Genomic DNA, 19,401 nt, shown 5'->3' on the forward strand with positions numbered 1-19,401 from the left:
AAACCATTTTTGGCTTTAGGTAAATTGTTAAGTGACGTATACGTTTGGAGTGAACCATTCTGGTAGGCAGTTTGGAGTTGCTTGTAAGGTGTGAATCCAGTGCAGGTAAGGTGAAATATCAATAACAGTTCAGGCAAACGTTGGATGAACTGTGACCCCCAACCTGTCATAGACTTGGTACTATCAGTCAAAATAGGTCAGGTGTTTTAGCTTTCACCCTCTCGCTGGTGATTAGAGGCTCTATTCCCACATGCAATTTGGAATCAGCACAACATCCTGAATAAATTGTCTTCTCCATTGGTATCCAATGCTGATCTTATCTTATCCGCAACCCATTATTTAAATAGACATGTCATCACTTCCTGTCCTGGAATTTTAAAAAAACCTGTCTCATCCCGTCAAAATGTCATATTCTATAAAATTAGCACTGTGCCATCCATTAGGTTGGAGCTAAATTCAGATCACCTGTTGTATGCAAATGACCATGTGCTTTGGGTGTGGCTCTGCCATCCAGAGGAAAGATCTGATGACCTGTTAATAGGTGTGCTCAAAGTATGTTTTGGAGTATGTGCTTGGAGGTATGGACATTCCTCCCTTGTGGTCATTAGTTTTCATTGCAGCTATTGCTCCCAGCACTTACATTCTTGCTTATCACTAAATATCCTATGTTCCTTTCAGCTTTGTAATATTCCCCCACCCTATTTTGAAATTAATATCTCTTCAGTTGTCTAACCAAGATACCCAAAAGAAGAGATAGGTTCATTATTTTATTGAGAGAAGTGCATTGTTTATTCAATTCTACATTTGCATAATTCCAAAATGTTTTCAGGAAAAAATCAGCTTAACATTTTCCTCAATGCAGCATCTGGAAAATCACAAGGGTTGTTAAACTGGGCATTTATTATTTGCCAGTTTTTCTGTGTTAATTTCTTACTTTCTGGGAAATAATAGTACACCCAAGATATACAATTATTTAGGTTTTGGTTAACCATGTAATTATATCAGGGTCTCTCTCTATTTGCAATAATTTCCAGTCTGATGTCTCCCTAAAAGTGTTTAAAAGGTTCCCCTCGCATATATGTGCTACTCGTTCCTGACTAGGGGGCGGTGCTCATCCCCGTTTCAAAGCGGAAGAGCCAGTGCTGTCCGAAGATGTCTCCATGGTCATGTGGCCCGCACGACTAAATGCCAAAGGCGCATGGAATGATGTTACTTTCCCACCAAAGGGTCTCTATTTTTCTGCTTGCATATTTTATGTACTTTCCAGCTGCTAAGTTGGCAGAAGCTGGGACAAGTAACAGGAGCTCACCCCATTACGCAGCACTGGGGATTCGAACCGCTGAACTGCCGACCTTTCGATCAGCAAGCTCAGCATCTTAGCCACTAAGCCACAGTGTTTACTTTGATCTCAATTAAAATATGCTGGAACTGCTCAATTAATTCAAACATTTTTGGAGACAATTGGGAGCCTCCTTGGAATTTACCCAAGATGGATGTGGAAGATTAACCAATGTAAGGAGTTGTCTCTAAATTGTGGAATTATAATTCCTTTTGTGCTGCACTGTTCCAGTTGGGGAACGTTTTCCTGCCAGATAAAGATATGAAGATGGATAATAAAGTTATATAAAAAGGCAAATTGGCATGCATATAACAATTGGTATAGTTGCAAATCTGGACTATGCAGTTTAGCAGGCAGTTGCAACAGAAGAGCAATTGAGATTAGCCCTTCTGAGAGGCAATTTTATGATGGGATTATTTTGTACCAACATGGAGAATGGAATTTCTTTTAGATTGCCATTTTGTAATGCATCTTTTCTGGAATACAACTGTTAATTCTTTGTTTTAGAAAAATTACCAGATTATGTGAACCTTAAACATTCCTATTTTAATTACATATCTTAATAAATATTCATCTTGGCTGCTATAATATATTTACCGGTACATTGTGTGGCTGTGAAGTCATTTTAAAAGCAGTTACTGTTCAAAATATAATGGCTGATTTATTACCCAATTGAAGCTAGATTTGGTATTGAACTACACTATATTCCCTTAATAGTCTAGGCTTGCATATGTCAGATAAAATAACTTACGTATCTACCTGCAGTATCTATCTGCAGTTGAAAATTAACACAACTGTATCTTTAAAATGGTTTTTATTTAGCTTCTTTCTTGCAGGGCTACATGATTGTGGTTATTGTTAAGCTTTTATGAATATTATTACAGGTATTATTAAGTTACTTGATGCTCAGTCAAACTGATTGCAGTCATTAAGTGAGACATCATGTCACAACTTGCAATCTCCTACCAGCTTCCTTATTGACTTTGTTAGTTGGAAACTGGAAAGGCTGCAAATGGTTAACGTGAGGAGATGCTGCAACAGTCATTAAGCAAGGACCACCTGTTCAGCAATTTCTCCATATAGAAGGGACTTTGACATCCCAGTTGTCAGTGAAGTTATACTGGAACTTATTTAGCTATTTCAGTCCCCGGTATTACTAGAATAGACATACCGTAGCTACCGGGAAATCTTTTGTCAGACTATATTGGAGCTTTTATTGATACTACTACTACTACAACTATTACTACTGTTACCATGCTGCTGCTACTGCTACTACTAGGAAGTGAGCAGAAAAATGTCTGAAGTAATTAGAGATGAGGTTTGTCACATTTAACCTTGGTTTGTCACAAATACACAGAATCTAAATCTTTGCTGAATATGATTTATATGGTAAATGATTTAGCTTTACTAGATAAATGGTCAAAGCAATGGAAACTGCAGTTTAATGTTTCCCAATGTAAAATAATGCACTTGGGGAAAAGGAATCCTCAATCTGAGTATTGTATTGGCAGTTCTGTGTTAGCAAAAGCTTCAGAAGAGAAGGATTTAGTGGTGGTGATTTCTGACAGTCTCAAGATGGGTGAACAGTGCAGTCAGGCGGTAGGGAAAGCAAGTAGGATGCTTGGCTGCGTAGCTAGAGGTATAACAAGCAGGAAGAGGGAGATTATGATCCCGCTATATAGAGTGCTGGTGAGACCACATTTGGAATACTGTGTTCAGTTCTGGAGACCTCACCTACAAAAAAATATTGACAAAATTGAACGGGTCCAAAGACGGGCTACAAGAATGGTGGAAGGTCTTAAGCATAAAACGTATCAGGAAAGACTTAATGAACTCAATCTGTATAGTCTGGAGAACAGAAGGAAAAGGGGGGACATGATCGAAACATTTAAATATGTTAAAGGTCCAGGAGGGAAGTGTTTTTAATAGGAAAGTGAACACAAGAACAAGGGGACACAATCTGAAGTTAGTTGGGGGAAAGATCAAAAGCAACGTGAGAAAATATTATTTTACTGAAAGAGTAGTAGATCCTTGGAACAAACTTCCAGCAGACGTGGTTGTTAAATCCACAGTAACTGAATTTAAACATGCCTGGGATAAACATATATACATCCTAAGATAAAATACAGGAAATAGTATAAGGGCAGACTAGATGGACCATGAGGTTTTTTTCTGCCGTCAGTCTTCTATGTTTCTATGAATAGCAAGAATACAAAAGTCCAGGTATATATTTGGAAAATTAGGTAAATCTGATAGGTTTTAAGAATTCCTAGCAATACAAATGAAATGCACAAAAAATTGAAAAGCATATACCTAGGAGTTATATCAGAAATGCTGTTCTTTCAGTTCTCGAGAGAAATGTGACTCAGATCCAGATGTCAAGATTGGTTAAGACTATCTGAGCCCACCAAGTGTTTTTAGATTAGAACTATAACACTGCATCCCTCTTCATATCTTTGGCAGATGCCTGGGCTTTCCTGCTTGGATGAAATGAACCTGTGGAATTCAGGAAACTGGTTTATCCAGCAGTTCTAAGAGGCAAATACCCTTGTTAACTTTTTGTGACGCCTCGACTCTTCCCTGTGGCATCTGAGCAAGCAACTTGGTTTCTGGCTTAGCTGCCAAGTTTTGGTGCCGCCCTCCCTGGCTTGCTTCTCAACTCCCTGCAGTTCTAATTGATGGGTGGAAACCTGCTGTGGGGATTTTGGAGTGAGGCACCAACAGAGTTTTGGATTGGCGTGGGCATAGGGAACCAAACAAGAAATTTCAATAACCAGCTGTCTTGCAAGAAAAACAAGCATTTGTGGTTTTTGGGGACCAGCAAAGAAAAAAACCCCATCTGATATAGTAGAAAGTATGTTATTAGTCCAGCTCAGTGTAATCTAATTTACAGTATCTTTTTTTCAGTCCTTTTCTAATTTGCTAATTTAGGTTGGTATCTTGAAAATTAACCACATCCGTATAAGTAGCTTCCTGATAAGGGATTAAACTTATATAGTGAGAGTGAGACTGCAGCAAGGGTCAACCATTTAGTGGATTTCTAATTCTATTAAGTGTTTACACTCCAGGATAATTCAAAGATGATTCTGCCGCAAAGAACTTTGCCACACAACTGGATAGTTTCACATCTAGTATGATACATTTTCATGTAGGTGCCATCAAATCATTTAATAGCCAATAGCTTTTCTTCTCTGGAAAATAAAATATAGTAGGCAATTATGTCTTATAGCTAAAATGAAATATGCTCGGCAGTGATGTCTCCAGATAGCATACTAATGACAAGTTGTGTAGCATCAGTGAACAGGGATTAAAACAAGAAATGCAATCTGAAACATATTAAGATGTGCTGAGCTGATCACTATCAAACATGTTTAATATGGGATCTCATGCATCATAATGGATAATGGCAATCCAAAAGCAGTAAGATGATTTGCGTAAACTGACAAAATGTTGGCATTTGGGACATAGCAAGACAGCTCTCTGCATTGATCTGTTATATAGTAATATTTCTCTTACGGCAGGGGTGTCAAACATCGTCAAATGACGTATCACAAATTTTCCCGCCTTTGCTAAAGTGGGTGTGGACATGGCCAGTGCGTGACACATCTGGCTCGGTGGGCCATGAGTTTTGACACCCCTGTTTTAGGGCATGTATACAATAAAGCTTCGGACTTCATGCCAGAGCTATATTCTTAAGAACACACTTTTCTTCTTAACTTCTCTTCAGTGTATAGTCCAGACAACATACAACCTGATATCATTTGGCTTGGGCAAGAACTATTCTACAAGCAAGGAGGTTTTCCCTGTATGCTTTCCTTACCAGTGGGATATGTAAAGCTCTGTTTTAAAAGAGAGAGAAAATGCAAAATCGTTGAAAATATCATTTACCCTCTTTTTGCTGGCTTAAAGGATATTCTTGGTGTAGGATTATTTTCATTTTACATCCGTAGATTCCCAAAAGTATTTTAAGAGATTTCCTAGCCCAATCTTCCTCCCCTAAGAGGAAAAATCCCCAAGATTCGACAGCGTTTCTTTGTTAAAAATGCATGTCCTAATTTCTTCTTAGATTGGCTTATCAGGTTTTAGAGTTTATAAAACAACATGCAGCTTACCTGTGGAGAACACCCATAACACAAATGGCAAAAATACTAGGAACAGAATACAATACAATGTGGGTCGGTGGGGGGAATAGCAGTCATAGAGCCAGAAGATTTAGACAAATATTTATTCAATACATTGCCAGATTGTGTTTCCATTTCAGAATCCTTTGTTAGCAAGAACCTTCAAACCTAGAGCCGAGACACCAAGTAGCAACCGAACAAATATGTTCACAGCTTCATTCTCATTGTTATGGAGAAACTGACCATAATTCGGAAAACATTGTCCTATGGTATTTTAGTGTTTGAGCCCAAATGGTTTGGCTTGTGCTTTTGTTTCATAGGCCAATGGAACTGGAGTTGCGGCTTTGATTTCCAGAGCCAAAGAAGGATCTCTCTTATAATACAATATCATACAATCACATTATATCTGGAGCTTTGACCTTGAAATAGCATGAGGCCCAGCCAGATGGATAGAAAACAAATGCTATACAGAGGGATTCCTGATGGAGCAGATATCCTATGCCTTTCCTTCTAGTACAGCAAGCCAAGTTTCAAATGATTAATGGACAAGGCTAAACCTTCCTAATAAGGAATAACCTATATATCCTTCATTTCTTTACCCCACTGAGCCACATCAGGAGGGTTCCCAATTACAGCTTAATTTCACATTCCATAATTTAAAAAGAAACTTCTGTATTGATCCCATGCAGGATACAAAAGGAAAGCCTTTTGCTCTCCAATATAGCAATGGTTTGGAGGCAACAGTCTACCTGGATTGACAAAAAATTCCAAATATATTGCTGTGATTCCATAGTTTGAACAACAATCTGCAAAATCCTGTCTGTTACTACAGGAACAAACTTCTGCACTGGGTTAACAGGCTCTTTAGCTTAGACATTTCTTTTACCAAATCTTATAGTCCACATAGCAGTATGGGGCTTCTGCCCATTTGCCATCCCAGCAGAAGATCTTTCTCAAATGTAGCTCAGATTTTAGAAGATTCCGCTCTCTCAATCCAAGGTGCTTCTGAATCACTATTTCTGGATTCAGCTGGGAACTGACGAAATTCACTCAGCTGCCTTTCCAGAGCCTGGTTTCGATGGTACATCTCCATGTAGCTGGCCTGAATCTCACGCTGATAGCGCAAGACTTTTTCTTTTTCCTCTTGCCATGTTTTTCGCTCATGCTCAAAGTTTACCGCTTGCAGTTGGGCCTGGCGCCTTTCCCGCAACAACTCTGCCCACAGCCACTCCGTTCCTTCTGCGCTCTCACCCTGCATTCCCCGGCATTTAGAATCATCTGTTTCACAACCCAAAAAGTCCTGGCACGCTTGCATGGGAGACTCCCTGGAAGAAGGAATAGGGGAACCATGATCTGATAAGGGTTGGAAAGAGTCCCCCAACTGAGCCAGCTGCGAGTCCTTGCTCTGCAACTCTGTTCGAGCCTCCCGCAGCTGTGTTTTCAAACTGAACATTTCACCCAGTTTCTGGGCCATCTCTTCTTGGGCATCGCGGAGCTGCTGCTTCAGCAATGAAATCTCTGCAGTTTTTTGACATACCTGTGAAAAAATATACTAGGATGAAGTCAAGAAATTAACAAAGAAAACATAGTAAGATAAGAGAATCTGTGAGGTGGTGGAATATTTCCAACAGAGGCAACAATGACAAGCCCAGATACAAGGGGAGATGGATATTCAGCCCATACTGAATTATTTTTTTTGTGCCTTTAATCTAGTTTCCAGGTTGGACAGATCTCTAGTATGGCAGTAATCTTGTCCGTTATCTAACAAAAAGTATACCTGGCTCTGTTAAAAAGTGCTATTGCTAACATGTAAGCCGCCCTGAGTCTAAGGAGAAGGGCGGCATAAAAATCAATCAATCAATCAATCAATCAAACAAACAAACAAACAAACAAACACCTGCTTCATAAAGAAGTCCAAAAGTTTAGTTTAATTGACTACTTGCACTCAGGATGGACATTAGAACTAAATAAAGGTACCATCTTTTTTGGAGTATAAGAAGCACATTCCCCCCTTAAAACAGGCTGAAAATTTAGGTGTAGCTTTTTCGAAGCTTTTTTTCCATCCCTAACAAGGTGCTAACAATCTTCCCAGCTTGTAGTCTTTCATTACTACTCCTTCTGAAGAATGTTTTTTCCAGCTCTAAGTCTTTGCAGGCTTTTTTTCATTGCTACTCATTCCGAATAAGGTTTTTTTAATCCCTAACCAGGGGCTAAAATAATGTGCTGAAGCTGACCAGACTAAGGACGCTAGCCAGATAAATATCTGGTATGCAGATTTCTCTCCCCACCCCATTTTCCTTCCCCAAAACTCTGGTGCATCTTATACTCCGGTGGGTCTTATACTCCAAAAAATACAGTCATCTTTTTGTGCATAGTTCTCACCTCCCATTTGGTCTCCTCCAGTTTCGGACTGAGGCGTTCTGCTTGCTGCTGCTGCAGTCTCAGCTCTTCACAATGGCTCTGCTGAAAGTCCAGTTCTTCTTGCAACCTCTTCTTTTCCTGCTGTACTTTGTAGAGTTGTAGCTGAAGTGCCCTCTGGTTGCGTTGGGCTTGGTACATTACCTGTTGCAGCTTGGCCACATACATTTGCTTCAGCTCATCCAGCTCTTCCATCCAAAGACGCTGTTTGTCTTCGTACACCTGCCAGAGTAAGAGAAGATTTATTGATTTGGATTTGGATTTATTGGATTTGTATGCCACCCCTCTCCGCAGATTCGGGGCGGCTAACAACAATGATAAAAACAACATGTAACAATCCAATTTAATAAAACAACTAAAAAACCTTATTATAAAAACCAAACATACACACAAACGTACCATGCATAACTTGTAATGGCCTAGGGGAAGGAATATCTTAACTCCCGCATGCCTGGCGACAAAGGTGGGTCTTGAGTAGTTTGCGAAAGACAAGGAGGGTGGGGGCCATTCTAATCTCTGGGGGGGGGAGTTGATTCCAGAGGGCCGGGGCCGCCACAGAGAAGGCTCTTCCCCTGGGGCCCGCCAAACGACATTGGTCGATGGGACCCAGAGAAGGCCAACTCTGTGGGACCTTATCGGCCGCTGGGATTCGTGCGGTAGAAGGCGGTTCCGGATGTATTCTGGCCCAATGCCATGTAGGGCTTTAAAGGTCATTACCAACACTTTGAATTGTGACCGGAAACCGATCAGCAGCCAGTGCAGGCCACAGAGTGTTGCAGAAACATGGGCGAATCTAGGAAGCCCCACGATGGCTCTCACGGCCGCATTCCGCACGATCTGAAATTTCCGAGAACTTTACTTATTTATTTATTTACTTACTTACTTACTTATTTATTAGATTTGTATGCCGCCCCTCTCCGTAGACTCGGGGCGGCTAACAACAATAATAAAACAGCATTATGGTTGGCTCGCTTATTTTGCTGGTCATTGGAATTAGCCAGTACCTTATAACCAAACTGCTTAAATGAGCGTGAAGATGCAAGATTAAGCTTAGTAGTAATTACACTTTTTAAAAAATTCTTATACATTTCTTGCTGCCCAACATTTTATAGATGGCTAATTAAATCAGATCCTGGTGGTACGGGTACTATTGTGAACTCCCAAGACTGGATGACAACACACACAGAGCCGTTGCTCTGATCTCTTAAAAAATAAAAAAAACCCACAGATAGCAACTTAGCAGCCTATCACAAACTGGTGCAGGTGGTCCTTGAATTACTACCGTTACTGAGCCCAAAATTTAATTGCTAAGTGAGGCAGTTGTTGCTTTTTGCCCTATTTTACCTTTCTTGACACAGTTTTTAAGTGAATCACTGCAGTTGTAAAGTTAATAAGATGGTTGTTAAATGAATTTAGCCTCCGCATTGACTTTCTTAGCAAAGACACAACAACAACATGTTCCTCAGGACTTTTCAACCATCGTAAATATGAGCCAGTTGCCAAGCATCTGAAATCTCATCACGTGATCATGGGGATTCTGCAGCTGTCATAAGTGTGAAAAAACAGTCATAAGACACTTTCCTCAGTGCTGTTGGAACTTTGAACAGTCGCTGAATGAATGGTTGTAAATCGAGAACAACCTGTACTTTCTTGAACTTCTACAATGGTTAATATTACCCAATGGGAAATACTATCTTAGTTTGAGAAAGCTTCTGTATATAATATTTTCCAGCCTTTAATCTAGATCGTTCTCTTTTCTGAATTAATTCATTTATTTAACAAATGAAGCAAGGATTTTCAACCAAACTGTCTCAGAAAAAAAATTGTGAAGGTTAATTCATTGGATTGCCTATGACCCTGATGGCGAATCTATGGTACACGTACCACAAGTGGCACGCGGAGCCATATAGGTGGGCACGCAAGCTCAAGTCACTTGAAGAAGTTGGGAAACGGGCCACACATGAGTGTGTTGTATGGTTTCAAAATAATGGGTTTTAGACTTCTTTTAATGTATTAGATTTGTTACATTGTTGTTATTGTTGCGAGCCGCCCTGAGTCTTCCCAGAGGGGGCGGCATACAAATCTAATAAATAATTAAATAATAACAATAATTTCTGGCCTCCCCAGGCTCCTAGAAAGGCTCTGAAGCCTAGAGAGCAAAAAACCCAGAACTTCCATTTCAATAGGAAGTGGGCAAACGGAATGTTTCCAGCCTTTGGAGGACCTTGGTGGGGGAGGCCATTTTTGCCTTCCCCAGGCTCTAGAAAGACTCTGAAGCTTGGGGAGAGCAAAGAAACAGGCCTCCCAGATCAACCAGAACTCGGCAAATGGGCCATTTCTGGCCTCTGTAGGGCCTCAGGGTGTGTGTGTGAGGAAGGCCATTGTCGCCCTCCCCAGGCTCCTAAAAAGGCTCTGTGGTCTGTGGAGAGTGAAAAACAGGTGTGCCATCAGGTGCCGGGAGTGGTGGTGGTCATGCACGCAAATTGGAGGGCATGGGGTTATGGGTATCAGCACACACACACACTCTTGGCACGAGAACCAAAAATGGTTCACCATCCCTGGTCAATGACATATCAGGGGAAGATGATTGGAAGCAAAATGCCAACCACCTTAGGCTATAAGCCTTTGAGCAAGACTCACTATAGGCCAATGTTTCTTGACCTTGGCCGTTTGAAGATGTGTGGACTTCAACTCCCAGAATTCTGGGAGTTGAAGTCCACACATCTTCAAACGGCCAAGGTTGAGAAACACTGCTATAGGCCCTTCTATCCTGACAGAAGGATCACAAGGTTTAAACTTCCCTCAATGTGGCTTTCCCCCATCTTGATAGTTAGCACAATAAAGCCACTAGTTTGAAGTGCTCAGCTCTGAAGTGATGGCTTCCCAGTGAGACAGCTTCACTCAGTTTTTCCCTTTCCTGGTGAGACATGCAAATGAAATGCATGGATTTGTGAAGCAAGCTCAGAGGAAGTAGAGATATTTTCTCCATCGATAATCTAAGCAATCAGCCACGAAAGCATTTTCAAAAAAAAATTATAATATATAAATGTGTGTGTGTATAATACACACACCCATACACACAAACACATTTCAACAAACGTCAAGATTATTTTAAGACCTGCTCTAACTACAAAAACAACTACATATTTCTGTAGCTTCAAAGGGTTCAATAATGTCCCCCAAAATGTTGTTATAGTGTCTTGACTACTATAATATGCCTCATATGGGGCTACCCTCAAAAGTATCCAGAAGGTTTAGTTGGTTCAAATTGCAGCAGCCCACATGGTTTTGTGGACATGTGTCACCTTTCTTGGGGAATTGTATTAGTTGCCAATTTGCTTTGTGGGTCTAATAATTCAAGGTGCTGGTTATTAACTATAGGGTTTCGGCCCTCCTTGTTTGAAGGACCATCTTTTCTCAAGTACATCTACTTAATTCAGCAGATTGGAGACGGCAGGGTATGATATAGGTTCCTCCTATTAAAGTGGAGGAGGTACTTTTCTATGGTACCTCCCTCCATGTGGAACGCCATCCCCGCCAAGGTAAGATTGGCTTCATAAAAGACCCTGAATATACGCTTTTGGCAGTGGGCCTGGAGATCCCAGGATGATATGGAGCCCATCAGATGGCATGTTTGAATGTTATTACTGGGATGGGACGTAATACAGTTTGTATTTGGGGATTGCATTCCTGTAAGCCACCTGGAGTCATCATGAGTGAGTTGGGCAGCCATATAAATCCCCTTAAATAAAAGTATCATTTATATTAATAAAATAAAAATAAACTAAAAATAATAAGATTCATTGATATTAAGATAGGATACACCTAGTTTAATGAAAAGATCTAGGGGTGATATGATAACAGTGTTCCAATCTCTAAGTGGTTGCCACAAAGAACAACCTATTTTCCAAAGCACTTAAAAACAGAACAAGAAGCAATGGATAGGAACTAATCAAGGTGAGAACCAATCTAGAATTAAGGACACATTTTCTGATAGAACAATTAGTGGAATGACTTGCCTCCAGGTAGTGTGGGTGAACCATCACTGAAGGTTTTTAAGAAGAGATTGGACAACCATTTTTTGAAACATTATAGTGTTTCCTGCTTGAGCAGGGGATTGGACTAGATCTCCAAGGTCCCTTCCAACTCTGTTATTCTGATCAACAGCCAAAAATGGGACCATCAATTTCTAACCATCGAGGCTCCTTCACACAAGACATCATTTCAAGATCTCTCATTTCTTAATAAAAACCATCACCTCCCACTGACACAATACAAACTGCAAACAACTCGGGCAAGTCACACAACTCTTTCTACATAAACTTTCCTTTCTGACTCTATTATAAATTACAAACATAATGAGATATATCTTGTGAAATTAAAAAAGCAGGTTGCGGACTAGATCAGCGACAGGATTTGCCTCAGCTTGGGTGTGGAAAGCAGACATAAGAGCTTCAAAATAAGATTCTTGCAAACAAATCAGAATTACTTGTCTACTTGCCCAAATATATCTATTATTCATTTGTGCCCTGTTGAAAGCATAAAAAAAGGGAGGGGAAGGAAGCAACCAACTGCCTCCCTATAAAAGGTTTCCAGCTTGGTTGCCTTAAGGCATTTTTTATTCATCAAGAGATATCCATGCGAGTGGATATTAAAATACAGTGATACCTTGTCTTACGAACTTAATTGATTCCAGGACAAGGTTCGTAAGATGAAAAGTTTGTAAGACGAAATAAGGTTTCCCATAGAAATCAATGTAAAAGCAAATAATGCATGCAAATCCTTCAGGAAAATCCCAAACTTCAGAAGGGAGGTGAACAAAGGGCAGGGAGGATCAGCTAAAGGGGGCGGGTGAAGAAGCAAGGCTAGGCTAAAGGGTGAGTGGGAAGGGGGCGCCCCTCCCTTTTCTTTCTTCAAAAGACACCCTTTCAGTGCCTCTGCAAGCACTCCGCTCTCCTAGCTTTGTTAATGCAAACTGTTTCCCTCTCCAAGCCGCCCCTCCCTTTTCTTTCTTCAAAAAAGAAAGAAAAAAAACCCCCTTTTATCCCAGCACCAGTGGCTTGCGTTGCTAAGGTGAAAATAGTTCGGAAGAAGAGGGAAAAAAATTTTAAACACCAGGTTCGTATCTCAAAAAGTTCGTTAGAAGAGGCGTTCGTAAGACGAGGTACCACTGTACCTATAGAAAGATTAAAGAATGGATAACAGAGATAATAGATAGCAACTATTACAGAGTCATATGAAGAATTTTACAAACTGAGATGAAGCCTCATCCAGCAGGCTAACTGAGTTCATAATATCCATAAGACCCAAACCATGCCTACGAAGAAAATGTACCCACCTGGGTGAAGGGGTCATCATTCTCACTCAGATTTCTCTTCAGCTGACGGAGCTCCATGCCTTTCTCGCTCAGCCGGTCCTCAAGCTGCTTCACTACATCTTCCAAGGAATACGTTGGCTCATACGGAGGGGGTGGTTCCCCTGAGCTCTGCAGTCGGCTCAGGCTCTTGCAAGACAGTGGAGCTTTCTCTACTGCCAAAGGATCCCGCGACCCCCGAGAAACCCTATCTAAGGAACCACCAATGTGGTTGATGTTTCCAATGGAAGCACTCAGCTGATTGGGACTGGGCTTGAGGCGGGGATTGTACGTGGGAAAGTTTTGGATGGAGTTTGTGCCCTCATCAAGACTGATGGTGTGCAGCAGATGGCTACGCATAGGTCCACGTTGTGAGGAGCTGCCAGTGCTGCTCTGGGTTAGAAGGGTATGCAGGCTCCCGTTGCTCTTGGACATCTTCTGTCCTTTGCTGGATGACAGTCCCTGCATAGACAACAAGCTCCTCCCAGGCACCACTTTGAAAGCTGAGGGCCTGATCCGACACTGAAAACAACACAAGGGCCATTAGCAGTTAAGTAATATTAGATTTGTTTCATTGTAATATTGTTTCATTATTGTTGTGAGCCGCCCCGAGTCTTCGGAGAGGGGCGGCATGCAAATCTAATAAATTATTATTATTATTATTATTATTATTATTATTATTATTATTATTGGCTTTTGCACACTGGGGGAATTAGTTTAGCAAGATCGTTTGTCATAGCAGGAATGCAAAGAAATAAGCATATTATTACCATACTTGTAGAATTAGTCATTTAGAACAACTCCTCTCTCTCCTACCCATATGCAACCTTTCAATTTCTTTCAGCTGGTGGTGGTTGTTTTTTTTAAAGGTTTTTATTGAAAATATTTTTTAAAAACCTGACATACACAAAAAAGAAAGCAATGCATAGAAAACAATTAAAACAAAACAAAAAGAAAAAAGAAAAGAACCCAAACATATATACATATATACTTATAACTACAAGCTCACTCTACATGTTTGAATTAGAAACAAAAAAACATCACAATTCTATCATAACTTCCTTTCATACATCAATACTCATAGCCATTTCACTACCAAACTAGGTAACATCAGTGCTGAACAAAAGGGAGTGCACCAAAGACCCCACAATTCAACTCTGAACTACGTTTGTTTGTTTGTTGTTTATATTTATATGCTGCCCACTCCAAACAGGACTCAGGGCATCTGGTCTCTTATTCTTTTATTAGTAAGATCTAAAGTGGCAAACAATTTTTTTGTCCTAGTCAGGATAGGGGAAGGGAGAGAGATTTTTTTTGCGGCAGCTTTCCAGAGATTAAAGCTGTTTTTAACCATAAAACATGGAAGCAACCCATCTGGCTGGCATTAAATAAGGACATTGTTAAGAAGAATGAAGCAGCACCGTAACATTACAAATAGCACTCTTAGCCATGTTTCTCATTGCCTAGATTGACACTAGCATTTAGGATCCTGTTTCAGAGCTAGATGAATCCTTCAGAGCTGAAGGCAAAGATTCCTCTGCTTCAACTCCGATATGGATGAAATTATTGTGACTATCTATCTCAGAAAGAATAGCTTTTCTATGTAGCTTGGCTTTTCTGCTGGTTTAGAGATTCTCCTGGAAATGATCATAACCAAATTAAGTTTAGCATATCTGACAGTTTGGTACCAGTTCTCAGCGAACACTTTCACACTTTTCAGAGATAAACAGATCATGATGCAAGAGTCCCTGCATTTAACCTCAGGGCCTTTGAGGCATCACTTCTTTAGGTATCACGACACTAAACTCAACTGAAAGTGGACGCATAAGAGCTGTGTATGGATCAACAGGTCTTTTCCAAGCCAGCAAAGCAGCATGCTAAGTGACATCTCTGAACTAACAAGTGTTGAAATTTGTAAAGAACTGGCTTGGGGTGAATATCCACCACGTGGCCATTCCCACTCTAAAGATTCAGGAAATAAGGAGGAACTTTCTGACAGTGAGAGCAATCAACCAGTGGAACAGCTTGCCTGCGGAGGCTGTGAGAGCTCCAACACTTGTCTGAAATGGTGTAGGGACTCCTGCTTGAGCGGGGGGGTTGGACTAGATGACCTACAAGGTCCCTTCCAACCAGTGATGGGCTACCAAAATTTTTACTATCACACTGTGGGCATGGATTATGCATTTTGTTTCAACATGTTTCAGTGCAAATTGGGTGCTCTGGGGTGGAGCTCTATTTTCACTACCCCACTGCACTCTCCCCATCCGGGCAGTAGCCCACCCCTGATTATCTACTATATAAAGTGTATGTACACACATGCACGCACAGCTCTTCTAAAATTATACACATTCAACCTCATTTACTGTGATAGGAAAAACATGGTACTGTGTACCTGACCAAAAAGTTTGCTACTGATACTGCATACCTGACCATACCCGTAGGAGCCCACCACTGCTTCCAACTCTAGTTGGATCTATCCTATCTATCTATCTATCTATCATCTATCCATCCATCCATCCATCCATCCATCCATCCATCCATCCGAGCCAATTTCGTTCAGGGAAGGTTACAATTAGCTGAATTCCTCTGATCCATTAGCTTCTTAGTTTCACCCATCACCACACAGCTTTCCCAAAGCACATGCTAACTATAAATCTGTATATTTTAATATCACAAAACTCAGAAATACTCCAGATCTACTGGATAAAGAACAAATACAGTGATACCTCATCTTACAAACGCCTCGTCATACAAACTTTTCGAGATACAAACCCGGGGTTTAAGATTTTTTTGCCTCTTCTTACAAACTATTTTCACCTTACAAACCCTCCGCTGCCGCTGGGATGCCCCGCCTCCGGACTTCCGTTGCCAGCGAAGCACTCGTTTTTGTGCTGCTGGGATTCCCCTGATGCTCCCTTTGCTGGGAAACCCCACTTCCCGGACTTCCGTTGCCAGCGAAGCGCTCGTTTTTGCGATGCTGGGATTCTCCTGCTGGGATTCCCCTGCAGCATCGCAAAAACACAGAAGTCTGGAGGTGGGGTTTCCTATAGAGGGGATCCTCAGGGGAATCCCAGCAGCGCAAAAACGGCTGGCAAAAGGGTGAATTTTGGGCTTGCATGCATTAATCGCTTTTCCATTGATTCCTATGGGAAAAATTGTTTCATCTTACAAACTTTTCACCTTAAGAACCTCGTCCCGGAACCAATTAAGTTTGTAAGACAAGGTATCACTGTATATTTGTTTCATGCCAGAAAACTATTAGAACATTATTGAAGCCCATACCTTGTCAAAGCGTCCACGTTCAGGCAAAGAACTCTTGGAAAAATCTGTTCCTCGCTGATTGTCCAGGTAGTACCGCTCGGGGGACTGATTCTCCCGGTCACTCTCATAATCCCGTTTAAAGCCACCACCAGATGACTGGTGTTTCTTCTCAGCCCGAATATCCCGTTTGCCCCCATGCGGGTAGCCAGAGATTTCACGTTGCGATATTCCTTTCCGGAGCAACCCATCTGGCTGGCGCATCCTTCGCAGACCTCCTGATGAAGAGGGCGAGTACTCTTGTTTCTCTACCAGGCTGCCCACGCTGCCCATCTCACAGTTGTTGTCAGCCTCGGAATCCAGAGAATGAGGATCAAAGAGACAATGGCTGAGGTCACAGGTCACATGAGAGGCCTGTGCTGTTGCCATGGAGATTCAGAGATAATTCCAGCACTGCCAAAAGAAATCATATTCAGAAAAATTAGTGATCACTTTGATCCCACCAGCTCTTAGACACATCAATCCCAATCTATTCCTGACAGTCAAAGAACATCAGTTAATCCTTTCACGGGGATAAGAAAATGGCAATCTTTCCGGCTCAGTAACTTCAATGCCAGAATCCTCAGTTTTTTTTCAAAAAAACAAAAACAAAACCCACTAATACTCAATGTCAATTGACTGCATGAACAGAACTATGTGATTTTCTCAACAAAAGTTCCAAAATGATTTGCCACTGCCGTCTTCAAACACCACTGCTAACTTTTGACTTCTGGCTTCTTGCATCTCTGTTGTGTTTTACTCACCTCCTGTCAACTACGTTGAAATGGTGCCTCACCAGGAAGTAACCTTTCCCAAAAAGCACTCAGTTCCACCCAGTTCAGGCCTAAGTGTATGTTGCACCCTTTCTGACATGTTAATTCCTAAATCAAGCTCCTCCCCTGAATCTAGGCAATATTGGAATTACTTATACAGCCACCAGCTCTTTAATGATCAAAAGAGATCGATCTAGGGCTAATCAGCATATAAGATAGAAACATAGAAGATTGACGGCAGAAAAAGACCTCATGATCCATCTACTCTGCCCTTATAGTATTTTCTGTATTTTATCTTAGGATGGATATATGAACATATATATATATTTTCTAAGAACGCCTCCTTGATCCACAGCTCACATTAGTCTGCCCTTATACTATTTTCTGTATTTTATCTTAGGATGGATGTATGAATATATATATATATATTCTAAGAATGCCAAAAGCAATCACTGACCAACTCCCCAGCTTACTTGGCTTCATATATGGAAATCTGCCAGCAGCCAAGCAGAGGAAATCCTTGTTTTGTGACCATTTGAAGTTACAGCGGTACTAAAAAAAGTGACTTAAGACTATAGTTATTGCATCATCCCTATGGTCATGTAATCAAAATGTCGGTGCTTGGCAATCAGCATATATATTTACCACTGTTGCAGCATTCTAGAATCATGTTACCAACATGTTGGTAAATCCACAGTAACTGAATTTAAACATGCCTGGGATAAACATAGATCCATCCTAAGATAAAATACAGGGCAGACTATATGGACCATGATGTCTTTTTCTGCCGTCAATCTTCTATGTTTCTATGTTGCTATGTTGACCATCATTAGTGACCCTCTCAGCCAACTTCCAACAAGCCATGACAATGGGGAAAACCTGATTCACTTAATGACTGTGAAATTAAATGTGAATTTCTTAACAACTGTAGGAAAAAAGGGTTATAAAATCAGGCACAACTTAACCACCACTATGTTTAGCAGCAAAAATTCTGGTTCCAATAGTGACTATAAGTCGAGAACTACCTACAAGTGATTAAATGGCCAATCAAAATATCAGACAAGCTGCTCCTTACACAGAAATCTATTTTGATTTTATATTTTATCAAAGTGATACTTGTGGTGCAACTGGTGTCCCTCCATTTATGAAGGGCATAAATGGTTTTAATTCTTTCCACAGCCCAATTTAACATGTTGAGTAGTTCGTACTAGAAAATAAGATTAGAACTATAAGATTGTAGTGGTTTCTTCTCCACTGTTCTGACTTCTCGACTTCCTGCTGCATGTGAAGTTTCCAGAACCATCACCTGGGCATGTTAAAGAACATGTTTCGAAGTTTGGCTTCATAGGCATTTGGCATAACAATGGAACTGCAGTCAACATTGTTTATTAATTTAATATCCATCGCTATCCACAGATTCTCTGTAGTCAAGAATAGCCACAATAAAATTACAATACAATAAAAGTGGAAAAAATATAAAATTGAAAATAATCTTAAAATATATAGGAACTGTAACAATAATATGTAAATAATAACAATAAACCAATGATGTAGTTTCATATTTCAGAGGCATATAATGGCTCTGCCATTTGATTTTTAAAAATATTTTACAAGAAGCCAATAATGTTAAGTGTCAATCCAATTTCTGCTGAGAAGGCAATCCATGCTACAAGTATCCCAATTCAGAAGTGACACTTGAGTGATTCAGGTCCCCTTGGCTCGCAAAAGTGGGGAACCACAAATAGTTTCTCCAAGAATGTTCAAATCAAAATTTATAGTATCTGCTTCCAACCATCCAAAATACTTCAGTCCACCATCCTCACAAAGCAGCTTTAACGTGTATAAAAATAATAATAACTCCACAGTTCAGAAACCTGCTCCACACTACTCTTAAATCCTTCTAAAGTCAGACTTATTTAGAATATGTTTGAAGCAGTAACACAGTCAAGGAACAAGATAACCAGTCAGTGGCTGGCCCAGAACCACGCATTATTAGCTGAGAACTTGATTACTGGAATTGCAACAAGGTTAGCATCTCATCAGTGCCAATTTAAATGAGCTTTTTTGACAAACACCATTGCACCATTGACCTCAGATGAC

The 19,401-nt window shown here is 40.6% G+C and overlaps 1 protein-coding gene across 2 annotated transcripts in view; it reads right to left on the reverse strand.

Annotated features, from left to right (window-relative positions):
* Positions 1-5,550: 5,550 nt before the first annotated feature.
* The window catches only part of N4BP3 (NEDD4 binding protein 3), a 35,771-nt gene continuing 21,920 nt past the window's right edge, over positions 5,551-19,401 (reverse strand). For both annotated transcript variants that reach the window (XM_070735826.1, XM_070735827.1), the window contains exons 2-5: positions 16,514-16,942; positions 13,217-13,753; positions 7,843-8,100; positions 5,551-6,997 (exon numbers count right to left, since the gene is read on the reverse strand). In XM_070735826.1, the coding sequence (XP_070591927.1) occupies positions 6,425-6,997; positions 7,843-8,100; positions 13,217-13,753; positions 16,514-16,918 (1,773 nt within the window). In that variant the 5' untranslated portion in view covers positions 16,919-16,942 and the 3' untranslated portion in view covers positions 5,551-6,424. The remainder of the gene's footprint in view (positions 6,998-7,842; positions 8,101-13,216; positions 13,754-16,513; positions 16,943-19,401) is intronic.

This window comes from Erythrolamprus reginae, chromosome 2 (genome assembly GCF_031021105.1).
Source record: "Erythrolamprus reginae isolate rEryReg1 chromosome 2, rEryReg1.hap1, whole genome shotgun sequence".
NCBI classification, from domain to species: Eukaryota; Metazoa; Chordata; class Lepidosauria; order Squamata; family Dipsadidae; genus Erythrolamprus; species Erythrolamprus reginae.